Raw genomic sequence first — 26010 nt, forward strand, 5'->3', positions numbered from 1 at the left:
TTCCAAAGACTTAAAAAATAAAATGTGTTCCTTGTTGCTGCGACTTTTAAAATTAAAGCCTAATTAATAGGGTGAGAGTTTTGTGGTAATATTTTTTTTATTTTGTAGTTTCCTTTGGGAGCAATGGTTTATTTGTCTGTTGCTTTATGTATTTTTTTTTTCCTCTTGAGCTTTTGTGAATGATTAAATTATTCTGTTTTCCAATGTTAGTAGAGGAGTCATCCCCAACCCCTAGCTACATACCAATCTGAAAAAGCATTAGATTTAAAACAGGGACCAGAATCAGAGGAACTGCTTAATTTAAGGGACACCCTTCTTGAACAGAGGCGCACCACAGGTAGGGTTTTAAAATGATGACTAACCTCTCTTGGTCAGAAGAAAGGAAAACCTCTGAGGATATCTCTACATTCATTATTGAAATTGCTTCCAGAATACTTTGACCCTAACTTTTGAAAAACCTGGGCAATCATCTTAGATACAAACAATGTGAAGATAATAGTATTGTCCACTTGTTGTTTACCATATGCTTTTCCTCTATAATCTCAGTTGATAAAAGTGATCACTGAATACAGATTTATGCCTCCTCTGTAAAAAACCACAAATCAATTTAATTAAAATTTATGATTAAGGTTTGACTTATTCTGTTGCCTGGAGAATGAACAGTGCCCCATTTATCTAGAGTAGTGGAGAAGAGAAGGACAAAAAAATGGGATAACTTCAAATTAACTTTGAGTTTCTTTCTAAACATCTGCAAATTAATTAGTATTTTGTTGTTGTTAACTCAAGTGCCAGCAATGTTGGATATTATTCCTTTTCCCATTTCCGTCCCCTTGGCAGAAGTCCTAGTGTAATACGTGGGAGGATGAAGGTTCAGGAAAAGTCAAGATAAATCTGTAAATAAATAATTTGGATAATAATTAAGAGCCAGATATTTTGACTATTCAAGGATCATGGCTGGGCTATGGCTTCAGTGCATTCTCAGGCATTGTAGTTTATTTGCTGGTTTCAGCAGGGCCTGCAATCTGATCCTGGAAGTGGCTGGCAGTGCTGTCATATTGTGGGACGTGTGGTGCCATGGTGTTCAGTCACCACTATACCAATGAAAATGAGGTGTAAAGAAAGCTACTTCTATCCAGATGGACTGTGTACCCTAGACTGCCCACCTTTGACTTTTTATTTCCTTTAATGCTGGTTTTTGGTGGAGGTTATTGTTCTTCAGCCTAAAAAAATTCCCTTTCACGTCTTTCATTCATCACTTCCTTCTCTTCTTTTCCAAGAGAAAAAAATTTCTGGTAGACGTGGCCATTTATGGAGCTGACCCTTTATGGATAGGAGATTAAATGGAATGTACTATTTTTAATCTGCATTGACTAGAAAATAATCTGTTTACCTTTTAAGACAAATGATTCAAATTTTACTTAAATTTAACCTCTGCTTATGCAGTTATTAATTTTTCTTTTATCCTCAATTTAATGTTTTTACCCACTAAATTCCTGTTATTATTAGATGTTCTTATTTCTTTTATAGAAATGAACTTTCCCACTCATCTGTTAATGAGAGAACTTATGTTTCCAGCCCTCTAGTGGCCTGAAGATTTACTAAATATTTGGAGCATTGACCACTTCTAATGTTTTATCAAATAAAGTGGAATAGAAATAACCACATATACACATGTGCACCTGCATATGCACACATTTCATGGAGTTTTTTGGTTCTTTGTCTCATTGCCTGCTATTTGTGGACTGCTGTGTGAGTAAGGAAGGATTACTTCTTGTAACTGTTCAATATTTATAGTGTTGCAATCTTTACTTCCCTAAATTGTTTAGATTGCTTTATCAACCAGAGAAAAGAGGAATAATCTTTGGAATTTAAAAATAACAAGCAATTGCATCCATCTCATTAGAGAAAAGGGGTTTATGACACTTGTAATAACATTATAACTTACATGTCACAATTATTTGAACAACCATGACTTGTGGGATATAAGCAAAACAGCATTTTGGTTTTTTTTCTCTCATCATCCCTTTAAATTTTTTTCAGTGGGGGAAGATTTCTTCCTGTTACAGAAAGAAATTTCTAGCAGGCTTTAGACTTTTCTGGTTACTTTTAGGTAACAGAAAGTTGTAGCATCATTATATGTTGCAAATCATTTCGATTCTGTAATTGAAAGTATTCAATCCTTATGTTATTCATCCTTTGAATCTTCATTTACCTGATATGAGCTGCAGAGAGAACTTGAGGTCCGGGAGAGGGAGTGTTTCTCGTGCTGCCAGGCTGAACCAAGGATGGGGGGAGAGGGGGAGGACAAGGAGTCTTTTCCGTGGTTGATGCTGTTGTCAGAGGCGCTGGGCGGAGGTTTGAGGCTGACCTTCCTTGTGGGTTCCTCCACTGGCCCCTCTGCTCCTCTCGGGACAAGTTTGAAGGACTCTCTTCCTCCAGCTGCCTCTCCCCACCAGCCTCTGTTTTTTCCTGGTGTTTACTGCACTCTTACTCTCTCTGTTGAAGTGCCATTACCCTTCCTGATCAGGGTAGGAGTCAAAAAAGTTCTGGGTTCTGCATTTTAGGTATGCATTTTCTGTAAAGCTGCAAGTTCTCCAGCAAAAACAGAGATAATTAACAAAAACAGTTCAAGGCCAGCTATGCCTTGCATCTAGAGTACATCTGGTCTACAGAAAAAACTCACATTGCCTTTGCCCTGAAAGACTGTGGGTGCAGTGGCTGCTTCCCCACCACAGCCCTGGCTTGGATACCACAGGCCATTTGAACTTTCTCAGCCACGAGTCAGGCATCGGGCCCTTGTGACCCCAAAACAAAAATCAGCGTCTTCAAATGATTTCTAGTCTGGGATGAAGAAAGAAATAACCCAAACTCCTTTCATTTTCTCAAAATAAAACTGTTTATAAGGCCACTTTCTCCAAAGAAGCACTTTATAAATGACGTCCTTTCCTTTTTATACCCGCAGCGTGGGTGAAGGTCTCAGGAGTCATGCAACTAGTTCTCGTTTGAACGTTCTTCAGTTTGGTGCCTGCTGGTTCTTGCTTCTTAGAGCCTTGGTCACATCTCCGATTTTACTTCCTGATACCCAGCTATCGGTACCGCTAGGATAGAGGTTTCCCTGTCAGTGACAGAGATGTGAAATGAGTTAACAAGATGGAATTTTCTCTCTTATTCACAAGTCCGAGCTGGCGCAGTACCTCTCTTCACCAGTGCCATCAGGGTTTCGGGTTTCTTCCTTCTTGCTGGTCTGCTTGGCCATGGGTGATGTCCTCATCTGCGTGCTCCAGGAGGACTAGCCAATGGGGAGGAGAGGCAGGCCCACCTCCTTTTATAGTGCGAGCCAGAAATTGCACACAGTCACTTCTGTTCACATCCCATTGGTCAGAACCTAGTCCCATGGCCACATCTGGCTGCAGTGGGCACTGGGAAATGTGATCTTTATTCAAAGCAGCTTTCAGGGCCAGATAAAATTTCTATTACTATGGGAGAAGGAGAGAATACATATTATGGTTCAATTAGCATCCCATCCCATTCAGCAAACATCTATTGTGTATAGTAATCTATTTGGGAGTATGAATTTAACTTTTACTTTAGAGGAAGTGAAATTACTCTTATACAGATATGTTCTTAATCTCACTAATACAAATTTTATTTTATTTTAAAGGGAATCCAAGGTCCTATTGGTCCAACTGGCCCTCAGGGGCCCCCAGGACAGGGCTCGCCTGGCCCCAAGGTAATTTTCTCAATGAGAGCGGAGTCTGATGTGACTGTTTTCTGGTCAGCGGCCAATTCATTTAAAAAACAACACATGAAATAATTTAGAAATCAGAAATCTCTACTTAACATAAAATGTGATGGCTATTCCTAAAAGTTGGGAAAAGGAATATCTATTTCTGGCTTTAAGAAGTGACCTCCACATTCCTCCTCACTATTTTCTTTGTTATTTTCGCTTTTGAGTCTATCTTAGCAACTCAAGCAGGAATATCAGTAGATCAGTCTGCATGCCTCCCTGGGTTGGTTCGTTTTTATTCTCACCTCCACGGTAGATCCAATTACTAAAATATTTAGTTGAAGAAATGGAGTCAGAAATGACCTAACATGAAATTTCTTTATGAAATTGGGAATCAAATCATCTCCTTCAATGGAACTATGACTTATCCCTTGGAGTGAGGCATGGCATTTATTATTTGGCTAGTTGTCTTTAACGTTGCTCTGTGTTAATGGTTAAAATATTTCTTCGAGACACCTCACTTTGAGCACACTCTTTAGAGCTGCCCATGTGAGAAGCAGCTCAATAGAATATAGTTACTCTTCTTGTGATTTCGATTTGGGGCTCATAATTGGAAGGTCATTTGTGTTCTCTTATTATGTTGTCATTCTTGATCAGCATTCACCATGGCTTCTCATGACTCAGTTTAATGGTTCTGGAAGATGAGCAATTGCCTGTCTATTTTAGGTGCCCTGTACAGAGACTCCTTAAAATCAATATTGAGTAAGCCATATAGCCTATATTTTAAAGTCAGACTATTCCATATATATATCTGTATCTATATATGTATTTCAAATTTGGCGAACGTCCATCCACTTGCTTTCATCTGTGGTGATTTCAGGCTAATAGAAAAACTAATTACATGTGTATGTGTATGAATTAAGCACTGAAACTCAGTTTAACACTTTGTTGGTATAAGATGCTTTTATGAAGTTCGGAAGCAGGTATATATTATTTTTCTTTTGTTGCCACGTTCAAACAATCTTTCCTTTCTAGGGAGAAGTAGGCCATATGGGATCTACAGGCCCTAGAGGACCAGTGGGAATTGGAGTCCAAGGTCCAAAGGTAAATTGACTCTGCTGCTTAACGTATTCAGATAATTGACATCATAGATTGTAAGTTTAAACTTATATTTAAAGGCAATCCTGTCATCTATTATTACGCCAGAGTAGAAAACTTATTCAGAAAAGCATCTAATGCTCAATAAGAACTCTTATTGTTTAAGAAGAACCAAATCTTAGTTAATGCTAATGATTCCCATTCATTTGGTAATTTTAAAAAGTCCTTTACTTATTAGATTCAGAACCCCTCCTTTGGCACACAGTCATTCTGTATAAACATTAAATACCTGTCTGATCATGAAAAATTAAAGCACCCACCTAGGGAGCAGTTGTAGCTCAGGGGTTGAATGCCTGCTTCCCACGTACGAGGCCCTGGGTTCAATCACTGATACCTCCTAAAAAAAACAAAACAGGAAAACGGATGTGGCTCAGCTAATTGGGCTCCCATCTACCATATAGAAGGTTTGGGTTCGATGCCCAGGGCCTCCTGGTGAGGGCAAGCTGGCCCACATGGTGAGCTAGCCCAAGCGAATTGCCGGCCCATGTGGGAATGCCACCTGGTGAGGGAGTGCCACCCTGTGTGGCTGCCCAGTACAGGAAAGCTGCCCTGTGCAGGAGTGTCAGCCTAAATGGAGAGCTGGCACAGCAAGATGATGCAACAAGAGACACAGAGGAGAGAAAATAAGAAGACATAGCAGAACAGGGAGTTGAGATGGCACAAGAGAATAATCGCCTCTCTCTCACTCTGGAAGGTCCCAGGATTGGTTCCTGGTGCTGCCTAATGAGAATACAAGCAGACACAGGAGAACACACAGCGAATTGATACAGAGAGCAGACAATGGGGGAATGGGGGGAGAAATAAATAAAAAATAAATCTTAAGAAAACAAAACAAAAAAAGGCTAGTGGCTGGTACATATGGAATTTCAGTAAAAGTTACTTTCATTCTTCCATTTTGTGGCTGGCTCCTTCTCATACATCAGCTCTCAGCTCTAAAGCTACCTCCTCAGAAATTCATTCCCTAAGTCTGAAGTATGTCCACCCTGTCCCTCCTCTTACCCACATATATTTTATATCTCAGCATGCCGTTTCCCTCTGCTTATGCCACTTAACATAATTTGCATGTTTTAAAAATCCTTTTACATCTTACTATAACCTCTATAACTACACTGTTCAATATAGCAGCTACTAGCCACATGTGACAATTGAGCACAATTACCACACAAGGTGCTAAGTGCTAAGTATAATATATATAAACACACCACGCAATATACACTTAAATGTGTGTATGTCAATTTTAGGGAGGCAATACAGAGTAGTGAGGCTTAGCATTTTCACTACCTAAGTTCAAATCCCTGCGGTGCTGCTAATTAGACGTGTAATCTTAAACTTCTCTCACTTAAGAAAATGAAAAACTTCAAATATACTCAGTGGTCTAAAGAATTATAACAAAGAATATCCATGTATTCCACAATCAGCTTTACCAAATATTAACATTTTGCCACATTTGTGCTAGAGATTTTTTAGAAGAAGAGAATGGTGGATATAGCTGTAGTCCACTGCCTGCCTGCCTCCTTTCCCTCCCCAGACATAGTCACTATCATGAATTTGGTGTTTATCATTACTTCATAGTTTTTATACTTTTTCCACATGTGTTTATATCCATAAACCATATATTGCTTTTTAAAAATCTTTTTATAATGTACCAGTATGCAAAATATTTTTTATTCTACTTTATGTTTTGTTTGCACTATTATATGCCTCTAATTCATTCATATTAATAGCTCTATAGTATTTATTATATAAAAATACCAAATTTTATAGTTATCTATCTTTCTGTTCATGGATATTTATTGCTTCCCATTTTTCCCTTTTACCAACAATGCTGCCATAAACATTTTATGGGTTTCCTTTTGTATAATTCAGTTTCTCTAACTTATAGAAGATAAATACTTAGAAATCAAATGGGATTATCACAGGGTATGCAAGTCTTCAATTTTGATATTGCCAAATTCCTTTCCAAAATGTTTTGCCAGTTTTCTCTTCTGCCAGCAATGTGTGACGATGTTCCTTTCTTTATGTCCTTGCCAGTGTGAGATGTATGAAAGCATATTTCATTGTTTTAATTTTTATTTGTCATAACTAGTGAGTTTGAACAATTTCAAAGCTTTTTTCTTTTGTGAATTGTTGCAGACATTCATTTTCTTTTTAGGGCAGTTTGTCCCTTTATTATTAATTAATAGAAGTTTGTTATATATCTGTGTAGTAATTCTTTATTATTTGTGTTGCAAATACCTTCTCCCAGATGGTGGCTTGTCTTTTTCTCTTTACTTAAGGTATTGTTACCGGATTTTGTCTAGGTTTTTGACTATGCTGCAGAAATGAATTTCAAGAGCTCATGGGGTGAGTTAGGCCAGTAATTTATTAAAGTAGGGAGGGAAGAGAAATGGAAGAAAATAACAGATCATGGGTCCCAGGTAGAGAGGAAGGGGCTAAAAAGTGATAAAGCAGGCTGGTTTACAGACTACAGTTCCCCATTATAGATTATAAATGCCTAGGTTTTACTTGCTTGTTTATCCATGCAGGCGGAGAAGGTGGCCAGAATCAGGATTCAAAGATGAGAGAGCAAATTTAGGCCTTGTGCCTGCTTTTTGAACTGTTAATTATTCCAACCCTTTGCTAATAGCATAGGAGGAGTTTCAGCAGTTCACTGTTTTGATTGATTACCCCACCCATCAATCCTCTAGGATGGTCCAATGACAAAGTCTTTGGGAATCTCCAGGGCTTCTCCTTGCTTCTAGAGGAAATCTTGTTCTGAATGGCAGAATCTTGTGTGGGGGGCTCTTCCAGCAGCCATCTTGGCCTTTTTGATGTCCACATGGACTTCTTGCCAGGTTCCAGGTCCATTTATTTATTCCCTGTCTTATTAGCCAGTTTCAGTATCTTTTAGTGTAAAGAGGTTTTAATTTTAATGTATTCCATTCCTTTATTATTTGTGCTTTTTGGATATTATTTAAGAAAAATTTATTGACTGTAAATTCATAAAGATATTCTTCTGCATTTTCTCTTGAAATTTTAGCATTTTGCTTTTCTTATTTAGGTCTTTAATCCACTTGGAATTAATTTTTGTGTATGAGGCAATGTCTGGATGTGTTTTAGTTTGCTAAGTTGCTCAAAGCAGATGCCATAAAATGGGTTGGATTTTTTTTTTTTTTTTGTATTTTAACTTTCTATTTTCCTTTTTAAAGAACCTTTAGATTATATAAATGTTACATACAAAATATAGGGGATACCCACATGCTCCACCCCCTCTCCCTCCCCACTTTTCCACATTAACAACATCCTTTATTAGTGTGGTACATTTGTTACAGTGATGAACACATATCGAAACATTACTACTAATTGTGGATTATAGCTTACATTATAGTTTACTATCTCTCCCGCACAGTTTTGTAAGTTATGACAAGATATATAACTTGTCATGCAGGACAATTCCAATGTCCCCAAAATGCCCCCATGTTATATCTATTCTTCCCTCTCCCTCCCCTCAGAACCTCTGGTGGCCACTGCCATTTTATGAATGATAAAAGTTCTTCCATTGTTAGAATAATAATGTCTACTTTGGTCCATTTTGTTCATTCCCCAATCTTGAGGATTTGGGGATGATGATGCCTAATTAGAAACAGAGTTTCTAATTGAGAGGGGGATTAGGTCCCATGGGGCAGATGGATGGAACTATCTTGCTTGTAGTTGCAAACACTCTGTTCCTTGGGATGGGCATTGTCCATCATCATCATCATCTCCTTGTTAGTTGTCCTGGGTTAGTCCAATGAACCGGAGAGTAGGCATTGCAACTCTGTTGAGATTCAGTGCTCAACTGGCACATGAATGGACTAATGACTTAAGTCTCTGAGACATATAGTTAACAAGTATAGTGCTAATTATAGTTTCAAATAAAAGGGAAAAAGACCAGAAAAAAAATCAGGAAAAAGACCTTGACTGAAAGGGGAAAATATTAAAACAAATGAGTTTTTATGGCTGAGAGATTTCAAAGTCCAGTTGGGAGGTCATTCCAGAAGTTATGTTTATACATGGCCCAGCAGGATCTCATTGAGTGACCCAGTAAACAGTACCTCAAACAGTGGGGATACTGCAGGTTCTAGAGATATCCAGAGATTTCAAAGTCCAGTTGGGAGGTCATTCCAGAAGTTATGCTTATGCATGGCCCAGCAGGATCTCATTGAGTGACCCAGTAAACAGTACCTCAAACAGTGGGGATACTGCAGGTTCTAGAGACATCCAGACACTATAAGCAAGGCAAACAAATCAGGAATTTGTCACCCTGTCACTGGGCCTTACTCTGGAATTTATGCTCCCCTGTAACAGAGATAGAATCATTTATAGTTTCCCTACACATGGGTTGGTTTTTAACAACGGGGGTTTATTAGCTTACAAACTTACAGTTTTGAGACTAAGAAAATTGTCCAAATCAAGGCATCATCATGTTATGCTTTCTCCCTGAAAACTAGCTCCTGGCAATGTGGGACTCCTCTGTCACATGGCAAGGCACATGGTGGCATCTGCTGCTCTCTCCCTTCTCTTCTGGGTTTCATTGCTTTCAGCTTGTAGAACCATGGCTTTCTCTCTTCACACACACATACTCTCCCTCTTTCTTTCTCTCTCTTATTCTTGCTCTCTCTCTCTCTCCATGTTCATCCCATTTATAAAAGACTCCAGTAGAAGGATTAAGACCTACCCTGGGCCACCCCTTAAGAGGTAACCTAATCAAAAGGTCCTACTAAAAATAGATTTACATGCACAGGAATGGATTAGCTGTTTTTCTGGAGTCCATATAGCTTCAAACCATCACAGTCATATATCACATTTCTATACTTGTAAGGATCACTTTTGAGCTCTCTGTTCTACTCCATTTGCCTATTTATCCCTCTCCGTGCTATTCTCTCCCTGCCTTGATTATGATATATTTACAATAAGTTTTGACATCCAGTAGCAAAAATACTTTCATCTTACTCTTCTTCATTCTTAATTTTTCTTGAATCTAACATATACATTTTAGGTTTGGCTTGTCAAATTCAACAAAAATTCCATTGGTATTGTGCAGGATATCACATTGAACCTATAGATTAAATATTTTCTTTCAAGTTATACACATAGTAAAATTCTCCAGTTTTTCCGGAAAATGTCATTTTCTCCATCAATGACTTGTACTTCTTTAGTTAACTTTATTGCCAGGTACCTTAGATAATTTTTTTGCAGTTGTGAATTTTCACTTTTTCTACATCTCCTAGTTATTATAAACTTGTTGGAAATATATTGGTTTTTTTTTTTTGCATGGCTATGTTTAAAATTGAGCAAACAATGTAATCTCTTATTTCAGATTGTTTTAGAGTCTCTTGATTTTTTTTGCCACCATATGCAGAATCACAGCATCTGAAAATAAAAGCAGTTTTGTCTATTCTTTTTTTTCAGTTTTTATTTCTTTTCATCATTGTGCAGTTATAATTTCCAGGACAAATGATCAAAAGATATGACTTCAAAGGAAAAGCTTTTAAAATTTAATTTTGTGTGACATTTGCTATACATTTTTTATATATACCCTCTCCGAATTTAAGGAACTAATTCTCTTTTAATTCAATAGTATCAAAAATTGTTGATTAAGCATAATTGAGTGTTGAATTTTATAAGATTCTGCATCTGTTGAGATAATTATGTTTTTCCCCTTTAGCCCATTAATATAATGTGTTACATTTATAGTTTTTAGATGTTGAATCATCATTGCATTCCCAAGATAAACACAACTGAGAATGATATATGCTTTATTTTACAATAATTCAATTAACTACTTTTTATTCAATTTTAGCATCTATTTTTAATAGCTCTAATGAGGTATGATTGACCTACAATAAAGGCATGTTTAAAATATATAATTTGATAAGTTTTGACATTATGTTTATGCTCTCGAAACCATCACCACAACCAAGATAATGAAGATATCATCGCCCTTAACGTTTCCTAGTGCCCTTTGTAATTGCATCCTTCCATCCTTCATTAACCCCTCCTATTTCCATTAATCTGCTAGCAACTAATCTAGTTTCTGCCATTATCGATTAGTTTGTCTTTACTAGAAGTTTGTATACAATATGTCTCATTTTTTCTGTCTTCTTTAACAAAGCAAAATTATTTTGAGATCCATGTTGTAGTGTAGTGGAATATGTTTTTCCTTTTTCTTGGTGAATAGTTTTCTATTCACTTGTTTGTAGACATTTCAGTTGTTTCCAGGTTTTTAATATTACAAACAAAGCTTCTTTGAACATTCATGCACAAGTGTTTGTACTAAGATATGTTTTCATTTCTCCTGTGTAAATACCTAGGAGTGGAATGGCTAGGTCATGTGGTAGGCATACATTTACCTTTTCAAAAAATTGCTAAATTCTTGTTTCAATAAAAAGTCAGTATTTTGCCTTCATACTAATTGGGTATAAAATTCTAGGTTGAAAAGTTTTTTTTTCCCTTTCAGTATTTAAGATGTTGCTTTACTGTCTTCTCACTTGCATTGGTTCTGATGAAAAATCTGTGTCTTAGTCTTTTGTATATAACATGTCTTTATTCTCTGGCTGTTTTTGAAATATTTTCTATATGACTGATTTTGAACCACTTGATTGTAATGTACCTTGGTTTAGTTTTCTTCATATTTTTTTTGTGCTTAGAGTTCATTTCTCTTCTTGGATCTGTGGGTTTATAGTTTTCATCAAATTTGAAAAAAAAATTGGCTATTTATTTCTTCAAATAGTTTTTGCCTTCTTTTCCGGGACTCCAATTTCACTTATATTCTATTGAGGTTATCTCAGAGTTAATTGATCCTGTACTTATCCTTTTTCAGTATTTTTTCTGTTTTACGTTTTGGGTAGTTTTTATTGCTATGACTTTCAGTTTACTAATCTGTGTGTATGTGTGTGTTGTGTCTAATCACTGTTAATCCTATCCATGTAATTTTCATCTCACACATTTTAGTTTTAATCTCTCGAAGTTCAGTTTGGGTCTTTATTGTATTACTCATGTCTCTTTCTAACATGTTTCAATTACCTTTTAGTTTCTTCATTTTTTTTAGGTACTGGAGACCTCATAAGTGGGAAACTAGCACTCAAACACTGAGCCACATTGGCTTCACTGAGTTGTTTTTTTTGTTTGCTTTGCTTGTTGTTTGTTTTTGTTTTTAAGAGGCATTGGGAACTGTACCTGGGGCCTCCCATGTGGGAAGCAGGCGCTCAACAGCTTGAGCCACATCTGCTCCCCCCTTTAAGTTTCTTGAACATGTGGAACACAGTAATAATAACTATTTCAACATCCTTATCTATTAATTCTGTTGTCTGTGTTTTGGGGTCAGTTTGTATTGGTTTATATTGGCTCACAAAGGACTGTATTTTCCAGATTTTTACCTGTCTAGTAATGTTTTTGTTGGATACCAGGTATTATGAATTCTAACTTTTTATGTGCTAGATATTCTTGTATTCCTAAAAAATCTTCTTGTGCTTTGTTGTTGATTGCCTTTAAGTTACTTGGGAGCAGTTTGAGTTTTTTAAGTCTTGCTCTTAAGTTTTGTTAAGTAGGAGCAGAGCAGCATTTAGTTTTTATTTAGTTTTTCTCCTCTGTGGAGGCAAGATCTTCTTAGTACTCTAACTTATTTCCCTGAATTATGCAGTTTTTTTCTTGCCATTAGGAGCAATAGCTATTCCCAACCCTGTCTCTGTTCTAGTCCTTTGAGTTGGGCTTTTCCCCTGTGCTTCATACTCCTGTGCTCATTTGTACTATCTAGATATTTCCTTCCTCTATGATAATCTGCCCTGTAAACCCTTGCCACCTTGGTTTACCCAGATTCCCACCTTTAGCTCCTCAAATTAGGGATACTGCTGGACTTTGCTGGTCTTTCATCTTCCTGCTCTGTGGCCTGGAAATTTTCTCCAGAAAATCTAGAGCACTTGTAGGCTCTCTGGTATCACTGTCCTTCATTGTCTATTGTCTAATGTCTGAAGAGACATTGTTTCATATATTCTTTTTGGTCTTTTAGTTGTATCAGGTGGAGGGAAAATCTGGTTCCTGTTACTCCAACTTTTTCACATTAGACTGGCCTGTAATTTTTAAAAAATCTTATCATTGTGTGATTTTGCACCAAGATTTTATTAGCCTTATGAAATAATTGCATAGACTTCCCTTATTTTTTCTATTTTTTCAGAACTGTTTGTGGGAGATAGGGAATAGCTGTTCCATAAGGCTAAAAGGTTTGTAAAACCAACTAGACCTGAGAGCTTGGAGACTTTTGGTTATTGATTTAATTTATTTAATGACATTGATTTATTGAGGTTGTCCATTTTATCTTGTCATTTATATATATTTTTAAAGATTTTTCCATTTTGTTGTTTCCCAATATATTTGTTTGAAATTACAATAGAATTTTAAAAATAACTTTTGAGAATTTTATGATTTTTTTGAAATCTATTATGTCTATTTTATATCTCCCTTTTACTCCTAATATTGTTATTTGTGACTTTTCTTTTAAAATATTAATCAATCCTACTAGGAATTTTTATTAGTTTTTTTTAAAGTATCATCTTTTAATTTTGCTACTATTATATTTTATTTCAAATTTATTATTTTCTACTCTCATCTTTATTATTTCCTTCTATTATTTTAGGTTTACTATGTTTTTTTAAAACTATTTTTTGGTTAAGCATGATAGCCAAATATTTTCAGTATTTTTTGTTCTTAATGAATATATGTAAAGCTATAAATTTACTTCTAAATTCTTCTTAAAAGACAGTTCTCAAGTTATAATAAGTAGTACTTTCACTGCTATTTAATTTAAAATAATTTGTTATTTTGATTTCCTCTTTAGCCCAAAGAATTATTTATAAGTTTAAGCTATTAAACACATACATTTTAAAAATTATTTTTGCTTGTTTACTTCTTTTTTTTTAAATTTTTTAATTTTTTATTGACTTTGTAATAATATTACATTAAAAATATATATGTGAGGTCCCATTCAAACCCATCCCCCCACCCCCCCCCTCCCTCCCCCAACAACGCTCATTCCCATCATCATGACACATCCATTGGATTTGGTAAGTACATCTTTGGGCACCTCTGCACCTCATATACATTGGTTCACATCATAGCCCATACTCTCCTCCATTCCATCCAGTGGGCCCTGAGAGGATTTACAATGTCCGGTGATTGCCTCTGAAGTACCATCCAGGGCAGCTCCATGTCCCAAAGACGCCTCCACCTCTCATCTCTTCCTGCCTTTCCCCATACCCTTCGTCCACCATGTCCACTTTCCCATTCCAATGCCACCTCTTCTATGTGGACATTGGATTGGTTGTGTCCATTGCACCTCTATGTCAAGAGGAGGGTCAGATTCCACCTGGATGCTGGATGCAATCCTCCCATTTTCAGTTGTAATCACTCTAGGCTCCATGGTGTGGTGGTTGTCCTTCTTCAACTCCATCTTAGCTGAGTGTGGTAAGTCCAATAAATCAGATTGTAGGTGCTGGAGTCTGTTGAGGCTCAGGATCTGGCTATCACATTGTCAGTCCAGAGATTCAAATCCCCTAAATACATCTTTTTTTTTTTTTGATTTTTTTTTTATTGACTTTGTAATAATATTACATTAAAAATATATATGTGAGGTCCCATTCAACCCCACCCCCCCACCCCCCCTCTCCCCCCCCAACAACACTCGTTCCCATCATCATGACACATCCATTGGATTTGGTAAGTACATCTTTGGGCACCTCTGCACCTCATAGACAATGGTCCACATCATGGCCCATACTCTCCTCCATTCCATCCAGTGGGCCCTGTGAGGATCCACGATGTCCGGTGATCACCCCCGAGGCGCCATCCAGGGCAGCTCCACGTCCCAAATACGCCCCCACCTCTCATCTCTTCCTGCCCTTCCCCATACCCATCGTCCACCATGTCCACTTTTCCCAATCCAATGCCACCTCTTCTATGTGGACATTGGATTGGTTGTGTCCATTGCACCTCTATGTCAAGAGGAGGCTCAGATTCCACATGGATGCTGGATGCAATCCTCCCATTTTCAGTTGTAATCACTCTAGGCTCCATGGTGTGGTGGTTGTCCTTCTTCAACTCCATCTTAGCTGAGTGTGGTAAGTCCAATAGATCAGATTGTAGGTGCTGGAGTCTGTTGAGGCTCAGGACCTGGCTATCACATTGTCAGTCCAGAGATTCAAATCCCCTAAATATATCTTAAACCCCAACATTAACTGCACCTCCAGCACATTGGCAGGAAGGTCTTATGAAGGGAGATCCCATCTGAGTCCAGATTCATCACACATAAACACCATTTCCAAAGAGGGGCCATCTGCCCTGGTAGTTAACCCCATCGGCCATGACCATAACTCCCATGGGTCTCTTTAGCCCTCAAAGGAACCAATATCTGGGGGTTGTATCTGCTTTATCTGTCTCTCTGACTCTGCTCAGTTGTGCATGAGGGCAAACCTTCTGCCAGCCTCCAGACTCTTTTTTAGAAACTCGTAGCCATATAAACTCATTTCTCCTTTCCATTTCCCCCTTACTTTAGGTCAAACAGCATTTTAAAGTCATGGTATTTTATGTAGACATGGATATTCTGCTGATCCGCATTGAACCTTCCGTATAAGGTCATTTTCCAGTTGCATCATCAGTTGGTAGTTGATAGTGGTCCCTCGTTGCCAGGGAGGCTCATCCCCGGGTGTCATGTCCCACGCTGGGGGGAAGGCATTGCATTTACATGCTGAGTTTGGCTTCGAGACTGGCCACATTTGAGTAACATGAAGGCTGACAGGAGGAAATTCCCAGGCACAAAGTTGTTCTAGGCCTTGTTCTTATTTTGGGTTTATCAGCTCACAAGCATAGTCATTAGCATCAGGGGCTCACTGTTGAACCCTCACTCCCTCCCGGTCCCCGCCACTGTACCTGGGAGACTGTCGCTGCTCCCCTAGGGACCACGACAGAGCACCACTGGCCAGGAACCCAGTACCCCCCCTGCTGTGGTTTTTAATTGTTGCCACTATGAGTATATCCAAACATTACCATGCACCCTGGACATATGTTCTGTACAGCTCCCTGTCAGCCATATATCACCTGTCATTGGTACCCCATACCAGTATCCCTCCATTGCCATTGTTGCTTGTTTACTTCTAAGTGAACTGAAAGTGGTAAAAGAGTGGGGCCTCTATAACACCAATTCTTTAAAAGTTTTTTAAATTCATGAATTTTCATCTGGGGATTTTAAAAAATTATTGTTTTTTGAGTTAGTGCTTCTTTGATAAAGCAGTTTTCATTCATCTATTTCAATCCATCTATATAATCTAGCATCTGTATCTCTCTCTCTCCCCACTCATCTCATCATCATTGTCTATTTATCTAAGCTATTATTTTGGATTCTGTTCCCAGGTAGGCATATTTAATCAGGTAGAGATTTTTAAAAAACCTTTTATGATGAAATAATTATAGACTCACAAGAAGTGGCAAATATAGTACCAAATATAGCACCAAGAGTCCCATGTACCCTTTACCACGGGTACATGGTATACCATCTCTATAGTTATGTTATGTTAAGAATGCTGTATAAATGGAAGCCTACAGTATGTAACATTTTTTCCTGGGGATTGAACCAGGACCTCATACCTGACACATGGGAAGCAGCTGCTCAACCACTGAGCTACATCTGCTCCCCAGTGAGAGTTGGTTTTTCCGTTTGTTTGTTTTGTTTTCAGGAGGTACTGGGGATTGAATCCAAGACCTCAAACTTGGGAATTGGGTGCTCAACCACCTGAGCTACATCTGCTCCCCAGTATGTAATATTTTGAGACTGACTTTTTTCAATAAGCATAATGCATTGAGGTTCATCCTCAATGTTGTGTGTATGAATAGTTCATTCCTTTTTATTGCTGAATATAGTCCATTGTGTGGATGTATTAGTCACTTATTTTTAAAAGTGTTGTGTTGTTTTCGTATAGTCTTCTCTACTACCTTGGAGATAGATGGATTTTTAAAATCCAGTTTAAAAATGTCTATATTTTAATAGTCAATTTTGTGTCTTCTGTTTTTCAGTATTTCCCTTGGCTTATTTTTCTCTTTCCCTCAGTTGGATTCATAAAGTTTTCTAGATTTTCTTTCTTCCTCTGCTATTTGTGGAGACTAATTTAAAAATACATACATAATTACGCATTTTTCTAACAATGTCTAAAATGATTCAGTATTTCTCATACACGTTTCTTATATAAGTATAATCTAAAGTCTAAAATTGGCAAGCTTGGATTTACTGTACTGACTGGTACTTGGAGGCTACTTTGGATCTGAGGAGTCATGGCTTTTAATCCTGAAAAATTCTCTACCATTATCTCTTCAATTTCTTCCATTATATTCTTTTATAATACCTAATATACAATTATTTTTAGTCTTTTTATTTTCTTCTTAAACTTTAGATTACATACATGTTACATAAAAAAATGTAGGGTATTTCTGTATACTTCACCCCTCCCCCTCCCACATTTTCCCCTTTAACAACATCTTTTATTAGTATGGTACATTTGTACCAATTGATGAACACATATTGAAGTATTTCTACTAACCATGGTCTATAGTTTACATTATGGTTTACACTTTGTCCCCTACAATTTTATAGGTTTTGACAAAATGTATAAAGGTCTGTATTAGTCATTGCAATGTCATGCAGAACAATTCAGTCAATGTTGCAAGTTCTTCCATTACTAGAAAAATAAGTTCTCTTTAGTCCATTGTTGCATTCCCCCTTATGTCTGTTTATTCCTCAATCTTGAAGATTTTGGCATGGTAATGCCCACTCTGCTTCTGACTGAAAGGGGGATTAGAGCCCATGGGGCAGATGGGTGGAGCTGTCTTGCTTGCAGTTGTAGATACTTTATGTTTTGGGGAGATGGGTGTTGTCCTTCATCATCCTTTTGTTAGTTGTCCTGAGTAAGTCTGATGAACTGGAGAGTAGGTGTTGACCTCAACTCTCCTGAGATTCAGGACTCAACCAGCATGAGAACAGCCGGGATTTTTAAGTCTTTAGGACACATATTTAATGAGTATAGTACTAATTATAGGTTCAAATAAAAGGGGCATAAGGAACATGTGTAGAAAAATCGTATATGAGTCTAACTCCAATAAATTGGGGGGATAGGTTATCATATATTCCAAAGTAAGTTCTACTTTTTTGTCTTTTAAATATACTTTCATATATTTCAAATTTCTTTATATTCTGGGTTAATTTATCACTACTTTCTCCCAGGTCATTAGTTTACTTCTCTATTATGTGGAGTCTAGAGTTTATCCCTGTTGGTTAAATATTTTATTTCAATGATTCTTTTCTCACTTCTTTGATTTCAAATTAATAATTTTCATATTTGCCTGTTTTTGTTTCATTTCTGTTTTTGCTTCATAATTTTGTTCAATGAAAATTATGCTTTTTTTCTTATGTTTTTATAGTTCCTGTCATACTTTAATAAAACTGATTTTATTTGAAATAGATTTCTTTTCTATGTTAAAAAAAGATTTGTTGGTTCTCTTCCTTAATATCATAGATTTATAATCTATGATTAAATTTCTTTTTAAGGAAAAAGTCAATCCACTGTCCTCCAAATCAGAAGCAGGTTTGCCTCTGTGGTGGTATTAGGGATAGCATAGATACATTCTCCAAGCCAGCAGAGGACTCAACTCACTTTCTAGGGAAGAGATGGCTGTATCTCGGTCCTTTCATCTTCTAGTTTGAAACTTAAAGTGATAGCACAACTTGAGGGTCACAGAAATGTTTCTCAGCCCCCTTGCCCAAGCCTGTTCCTCTCTGCTATGCCTCTCTCCCACTTCCACCATGGCTTATTCCAGTCAACCTTGCTTCAGTCAACCTTGTGCTTCTCTTCCATTTCTGCTCTTACTGAGATATTTGTCTAACATTTGAGTCCAACTCTCACTTCTTTCCTAGAGAATGTATTATCTTTATTTTTTACTCAAAACTCATTGGTATGAGTTGAAAATAGATATGGTGAGTCAAAGCATAAATGCACTGTGTCATGTTGTCTGGAATCTCCCTCCTCTCATTTAGCCTCATCAAGCCTCAGTATCTTAAGCTGTAAAATAGAAACTTTAAGTGGATTAAAAGAGCCTGGCAATAAAGAATGATAGTGACTATTATTAATAAAAATATTGTAGCCAAAAAAGGAAAATGAAATTAAGTGTTTTGTCTATGATATAAAGCTAGGAAGTGTCTTTTTTTATGGTTTTATTTATTTATTTTTAAAATGTTACATTCAAAAAATATGAGGTCCCTATATACGCCCACCCCCCTCACCCCACTCCTCCCACATCAACAACCTCTTTCACATCGTGGGACATTCATTCCATTTGGTGAATATATTTTGGAGCACTGCTGCACCGCATGGATAATGGTTTACATTGTACTTTACACTCTCCCCTAGTCCACCCAGTGGGCCATGGCAGGACACACAATATGCAGCATTTGTCCCTGCAGAACCACCCAGGACAACTTAGGAAGTGTCTTAAATGGGATTTGAACTAGGTTTGTTTGTTTCTAGGATCCATGTTGTTATTTTACATACTATTCTTTAAAGCAGATAATAAAAGGAAATTAATTGAAAGAAGCCAATTTTTCATGTTAAAAAACATGTATATAAACTGAGTTAAAGAAAAATGCTAACTAGCTATCATTAGGACGTATATGAATAGGAATTTATGGCTAAAATAGATAATAATGTTTAAAAATATAAGTAAGTTAGGAATTTTTTATTTTATAAAAGATATTTTATCGAAAGAATACTTTAAATGAAGTGTGTCCCTAATTAATATAATGTGATTCTATTTACCAAATTTAATAATGTAAGTATGACTTTTAAATACAGTAAGGAAAATTTTATATTGTTTGAAAATGGCATGAATTTTCTCTTAATTTAAGTGAATTATTATTCTGAATTATAAATTAACCCGAAAGCAAGTAGAGTTACTGCATATTAGAACTGAAAGTAATGTTAAGGTCCCAATTTTTCATTTCACCTTTAATCCAAAACTGAGATTCAGTGAGGGTAGGTAACTTGCTCCAGTTAAAATGACTTAATTACTATTAATTACTAATCAGATTTCTTAGCGCAGGAGACTTTTCTGAAACAACATAAGATACACCCAATTGCAAGTATCTCAAAATCAGGATGCATAATAAATATGAAATAAAATCTTTCTCTGTCCACCAGGGAGAGCCAGGCTCAATAGGGCTCCCAGGACCTCCAGGAGCACCAGGAGAAGATGGAGCTGCTGGGAAGAAGGTAACACTAATTTTCATATTACTGGATTGAAAACTATTGAATCAAATTGATATCTAAGTTCTGTAGCAGTTCAGATTAAATCATCTAAGCTAAATGTAGTCTCACTGAGGAAAAAGACAACCCTACCATTCTAAATTTCCTCTTTAATTTACCACAGATAGAAAGAACACCAATTCCAAGGCTGAAGTAGTGTCCCTTGTTCTTTGCATTCTCTCTGGTGTTTTGGACAATTGTTCTCCAGCGACCTGGTTCCTTCAGGATTTCTAAAAAGCATTTTAATTTAACCTTGGAGAAAAACACATTTTTTCCTCCCTAAAGGAGAGCCTATAAATGGATTCAGGAAGTAAGGCCATTATAATGATTTCCTTAGGTATTTTGAGTTATTAGAAATACTCATTTTTCAATATAAGTAGTGAAAAATAGCACATGGAAAGGCTGAAGGTCTTGTTAAAAAAAGAAATCCATGAAATGTAAATGAAGAGCCAAAGGCAAGTATGCTTATTACGTTTGGAAATTGGCTGAGAAATTGGACAAGCTCATGCCTTTTCATATTTCAGTTGCTCTGAGTGAAACTGGAGTTGATGCTAATTAATTCACATTGGTAAACTTTCAAATTAATTTTAAGGCTGGAGTGAAGATCTGACCTGGTTTGAAGAGTCTCAGCCTAATCCACTGGCAAGAAGAGAGGGACAGTGTGGATTTAATACATACTTTCTAAGGAGGGTCAGATAAGCGATCACTTTAATTTTCTTTAGGGAGAAGCAGGGTTTCCTGGAGCTAGAGGCATAGAAGGACCACCTGGAAGAGGACAACCTGGCCCCAAGGTATGGCATTGTCAGAGTATGGAGCAAGCAACCTGCCTTTGTTCTGGTCTTGATACTAAGGAGCCAACTTAGAAGAAGTTTGTTATTCTTCTGTCAAATGTGTTTATACCTTGCTCAGAATTTTGGATACTAGCTTGTGAGTTTTTGGAAAATAGCAAGAATGTATTATGTATTTTTATTTTTCTAATATCTATCATAATACTTGGCCTATAGGAAGAGTTCAAAACATATTTTTTCAGTAGTCAGATTAACATTTAAAAGACACAGAGCAATGGAAGAAATTATATCATTGATGTGGAGACAATGGCCACTGGAATTGCTGAAGGCAGGGAGAGGGAAAAGGAGGTGTGAAATGGGGGCATTTTCGGGACTTGGAGTTTCCTGAATGATATTGCAGGGACAGATGCAGGACATTACATATCCTGACATAACCCACTGAATGAATTGGGAGAGAGTGTAAACTACAATGTAAACTATAATCCATGCTGTGCAGCAGTGCTCCAAAATGTATTCATCAAATGCAGTGAATGTACCACACTAAAGAAAGAAGTTTTGATGTGGGAAAAGTGGGGGGTGTGGTGAGTGGGGCATATGGGAACCTCCTATATTTTTTAATGTAACGTTTTGTCTGATGTATCTTTTAAAGAGAATAAAAAATATATTTAAGAAAAGATATATAGGAAGGAAAAAGAAACCTTGAGATACATTATTGAGACTTGACAGTCCATAAATTTGTTCTAATATTTATGGAATCCCACACAATAAGAAGAAATATTCCACTTTTAAATAGCAATTTCACTTCCACAATGTGGTGTAAAGTTATTTTACACACTGTAGTAATGCTAGGTAAAAAACGTCTTTGTATGTCAAGATGAGAAAATCCAGATTCATCAATAAGACCGACAGTGACATAATCCATAACTTACAGCCTCTAAGTTGACAAATACCTGTAATTGTTACAGATAGTAATCAGTGACCATATAAAGATTCTGGTTTATTATATGAGTAAAGTAAAAATTAAGTCTGTGTACTCATTTATGTTCAATATACAATTTTATTAAAATAATAATTAATAGCATAAGGAGTCCATATCTTGTGAAAACGTTGGCTAAAATTAAGTCCTTATCTTAAAAATGAGAATATGACATTTAAATATATTTACAGAATTTTAAGCATATTTATTTATTGGCTTACCAGTATACCATGGGGTCCTTTTTGGAGGGGGTAGGGGGCAAAGAACACCTTTCTAACATCATGTGAAATATACTTTTAGAAACTAGTATTTTCTAGAATAATACTTTGAGAAAATTAGATAGTTGGCATTAATAATTGAAGAACTAAGAAGGAATGGTATCTCTGATAGAGAGCTGAGATAGCCAGAGAAGGAGCATTCAGAAGAGCATGAAGATAAACAGAATAGTACCATATCAGGAAAACCAAGGAGAAAGGGGTTCAAGATGAAGGTAATGGATGGTGTCAAATGGTACCTATAGAGCAAGGAGAAGATGCATTAGCAAGCGAAGCCCCTGGATTTGTAGGTTTCAGGTAATTTGTGGCTTATGGAAGGCTGTTGGATAAGAGTGGCAGGTATACGCCACAAGACCCAGATAAACCACGGTTCAGTGTTGGCACTTTCTTACATCTATTTGAGTTCCTGTTGTGTTCTGGGGTGTCTTAGGTCAATGTATTAAATTTGATAGTGAATGGAAGAAAATAAACCATTGTGATTAGGTTTTGCCTATATTAAAAAATGATAAAATAAGTGGTATTTGGACATTCAACTGTTTGCTGTTTTTTAAAAAAATAATCTATGTCACTACTACTCTTTATTAGCATGGACCATGAGAAGTTAATTACATTTCCGTAGAGATGGAAACTCTGTAGCTGGTAGCCCTAAATTATTACTTCTTTGTTGAGCTGGGCTCATAGCTGGAAATGGTGACTTGCAGATGACCCTAGTTAAGGTTAGTTTTTGTAATGCTCTGAAGCTTTTGTGTGACCGTAACAAGATTAATTCTTTTTTTGAGAGAGTATTGCTATACACAGCCATGTTGGAGAATAGCCTGTAGGCAGTTTCCAGCTTTGCCCCAGGTTAATGCTCGAGCTTTCTATCCATAGAATTTTATTGGCCCACTTTGGGAGAGAGAAGTAGCCTCCCTACAGAGGAAGAAATGAGGCTGGATTTGGAAAATGTCTTATTTTATGTTTTAACACTGAAATAACATGAAAGCTGAAAAACAGCATGAAAAAGTGTACAATAGCTCTTTTCTGAAATAGTGAATATCTCAGAACTATCTGTTAATAGATCCAGGATGAAAAAAGAAGTTCCCAAAAGAAAAATACTGAATTTAGATAATAAAAAAAAAAAGTAAAATCATGTTTAATAAATGGGGAGGCCAGAGACATGAGCCTGAGCAATTCTGAAGTCATCCAGTCTGCTCAACAACACTGACTAACACTGTACCAGTGAGATGTGCTTGGTGCTCTTCACTTAACAACTGACGTTAGCTGAGAATCTGACTTTGATACTGGTTGTTATTCGGTTGGGGAGGGTCAGTTAATACAACTTGTATATTTTATAACTATTTTGTCAGGGTGATGAAGGACAAAAAGGGAGCAAAGGAAATCAAGGACAGAGAGGATTTCCAGGGCCTGAAGGGCCAAAGGTATGTTTGTTATATTCTCATTTATGATTTGCAGATATTGTAATTGTGTCTGGTTTTAATAGAATATCAGATTTCCACTGAAAATCTGATTCTCTCTTTCTTTCCCAACAAATATAAAGCACAAGAACCTGAAATAAAAAAGCCCTTAGAAAACATACTATCCCCAGACAGTAATAGAATGGAATAAAGAGAATGCACAAACTTTGTAACTTTCATAGTAATATTTATGGATATAAGAGAGCAAAGGGGTGGAATAATTAAAAGTTCAAAAAGCAGGCACAAGGTGTGAACTTGCTCGCTCTGGCCTTTGGACCCCTGTTCCTGCCCTCTGCACCTCCTCTTGCTGTTTGTCCTTTGCCACGATGGCCACACAAGTAAAACCTGGGCATTTATAATCTATAATGGGAAATTGCAGTCTGTAAATCTGCCTGCTTTATCACTTTTCATCCCCTTCCTCTTCACCTGGACCCATGATCTGTTATTTTCTACCATTTCTCGTCCCTCCCTGCCTGAATAAATTACTGGCCTAACTAAAAAAAGAGAGAGAGAGAGAGAGAGAAACTGTATGCCAATCCTCTTGATTACTAACTATTTAGAAGTTGTTCTGTTTTACCCTGAAGCTCTTGGAGCCTGTCACTTCGATTACAAAAAGAAGATAATGCTGTTACCTAATTCGCATACTTGTTGTGAAGACTGTAAGAGTTAATATAGCACTTAACACAGTTTCTGGCACATAGTAAGTGTTCAATACCTGGACGTGTTCAGAAAGAAAAAATCAGTACTGTGAAATGGAAAGTAGGGCATATATGTCCTGATAAACTGTCAAGAACTTAATTACTGGCGAGTAGTTAAGTATTGTCCTGATTTAGCAGGAGAGAGTATTGAGGTTATTTGGAGATGTTAGGAAACAGAAACTACAAACCTAAGAGGGTTTGTGCCTTTAGAAAGTTGCTGTGAAGAAAGAGACAAGGTATATGTTTAAGGTCAGATTATTAAAGAACATATTTTAAAAATAGTACATGGAAGATAAGAGCAGGTTCAAATAAAGCATCACCTTGGTCAAGTGACTCTTAAACTTCAGTCTATTCGTATCAGCTGGGGAGCTTGTTGAACATCCAGATTTCTTGGCCCCATTCCCAGAGATCTTTATTCAGTAGGGGTCTGGGGTGGGAGAGGTCCCAGGAATCTGCATTTTAAAATAAGTGTCCTCTGACTCAGGTAATGCAAAGAGAACATTATGAAAAATGTTGCTACATAAGAAATTTATTGTATTAGTTCTCATTCAGTGGTAATTCTTTATGTCTTTAGTATTCAAAATAAATATTATTCTGTATTTTGAAATAAAGCTGGCTAAATGAAGAATTGCCATATTTTAAAGCACAACCACACCTCAATACAGGGTCTATAAGAAAATTGTATACTTTTTTATAATACTTTTTATATTTTAAAGCAATTTTTTAAAAAAAGCAACTGGCTTCCTTTTAAAACTATAAGTAGGACAGATTACATCTCAAACCATAATTTTGCTTAACCCCTGGTTTTCATGAAGAATTTTCACAGGTTAGTGTTTTGTTCCTTTGCCATGAGATGGAATAGGATGGTTAATTCTGTTGCCAGGATCCTGGCTGCATCATGGGTCATTGCCTTACAGGTTTGGATTTAAGGACTGGCATATGCATGTCTTGGCATGAATGGGGCTCCATAGGCTGGGTGAGCCATCTGAGGGCCATATTGGGTAATCAGCATGGCGGGGGCCGTGGGTGTGAAGATGGGCATGGCTCTGGCAACATTCATGGGTCATTACCGGTCATTAGGGGTGAATCTTGTTGAAGAAATCCCTCCCAGAGGACGCAGGCAGACACATGAAATGGTAGGTCATACTACTGAGTTTTTCAGCGGTCCTGTGTTAGGCAGAGGTGGAATTAGTCAGCCATCTGTGATCCCAGAGGGTCAAGTTCAAACATAGCCTAGAAATAATTCATTTTCTAGAGCAGGGGCCAACTAATTTTTTTTTGGTAAAGGGCCAGCTGGTCAATATTTTAAAATTCAAGGTATTGTTTAGAAGCCAAGAGACAAAATAGAGGATATTTAACCGTTTAAAAATATAAAAACCGTTCTTAGTCCACAGGCTGTACAAAACCAGGTGGCAGGCCAAATTTGGCCTCCAGGTAGTAATTTGCTGACCTTAACTCTAGAGCAGTAATTTTCAAACTCCTTTGACAGCAAACCCCTATCTGTAAAAAAAAAAAAAAAGCAAAAACATTTAGCCATGCTCTAATATACATTTGTCTGCTTCTTTATTTCTAATTGTAGTT

At 36.9% G+C, this 26010-nt stretch overlaps 1 protein-coding gene across 4 annotated transcripts in view; it reads left to right on the forward strand.

Annotated features, from left to right (window-relative positions):
- The window catches only part of COL28A1 (collagen type XXVIII alpha 1 chain), a 233162-nt gene that overhangs the window by 121284 nt on the left and 85868 nt on the right, over window positions 1-26010 (forward strand). For all 4 annotated transcript variants that reach the window (XM_071215161.1, XM_071215162.1, XM_071215160.1 and 1 more), the window contains 5 exons: window positions 3662-3730; window positions 4763-4831; window positions 20134-20205; window positions 20961-21029; window positions 23624-23695. In XM_071215161.1, the coding sequence (XP_071071262.1) occupies window positions 3662-3730; window positions 4763-4831; window positions 20134-20205; window positions 20961-21029; window positions 23624-23695 (351 nt within the window). The remainder of the gene's footprint in view (window positions 1-3661; window positions 3731-4762; window positions 4832-20133; window positions 20206-20960; window positions 21030-23623; window positions 23696-26010) is intronic.

This window comes from Dasypus novemcinctus, chromosome 5 (assembly GCF_030445035.2).
Source record: "Dasypus novemcinctus isolate mDasNov1 chromosome 5, mDasNov1.1.hap2, whole genome shotgun sequence".
In the NCBI taxonomy this organism is placed as follows: domain Eukaryota; kingdom Metazoa; phylum Chordata; class Mammalia; order Cingulata; family Dasypodidae; genus Dasypus; species Dasypus novemcinctus.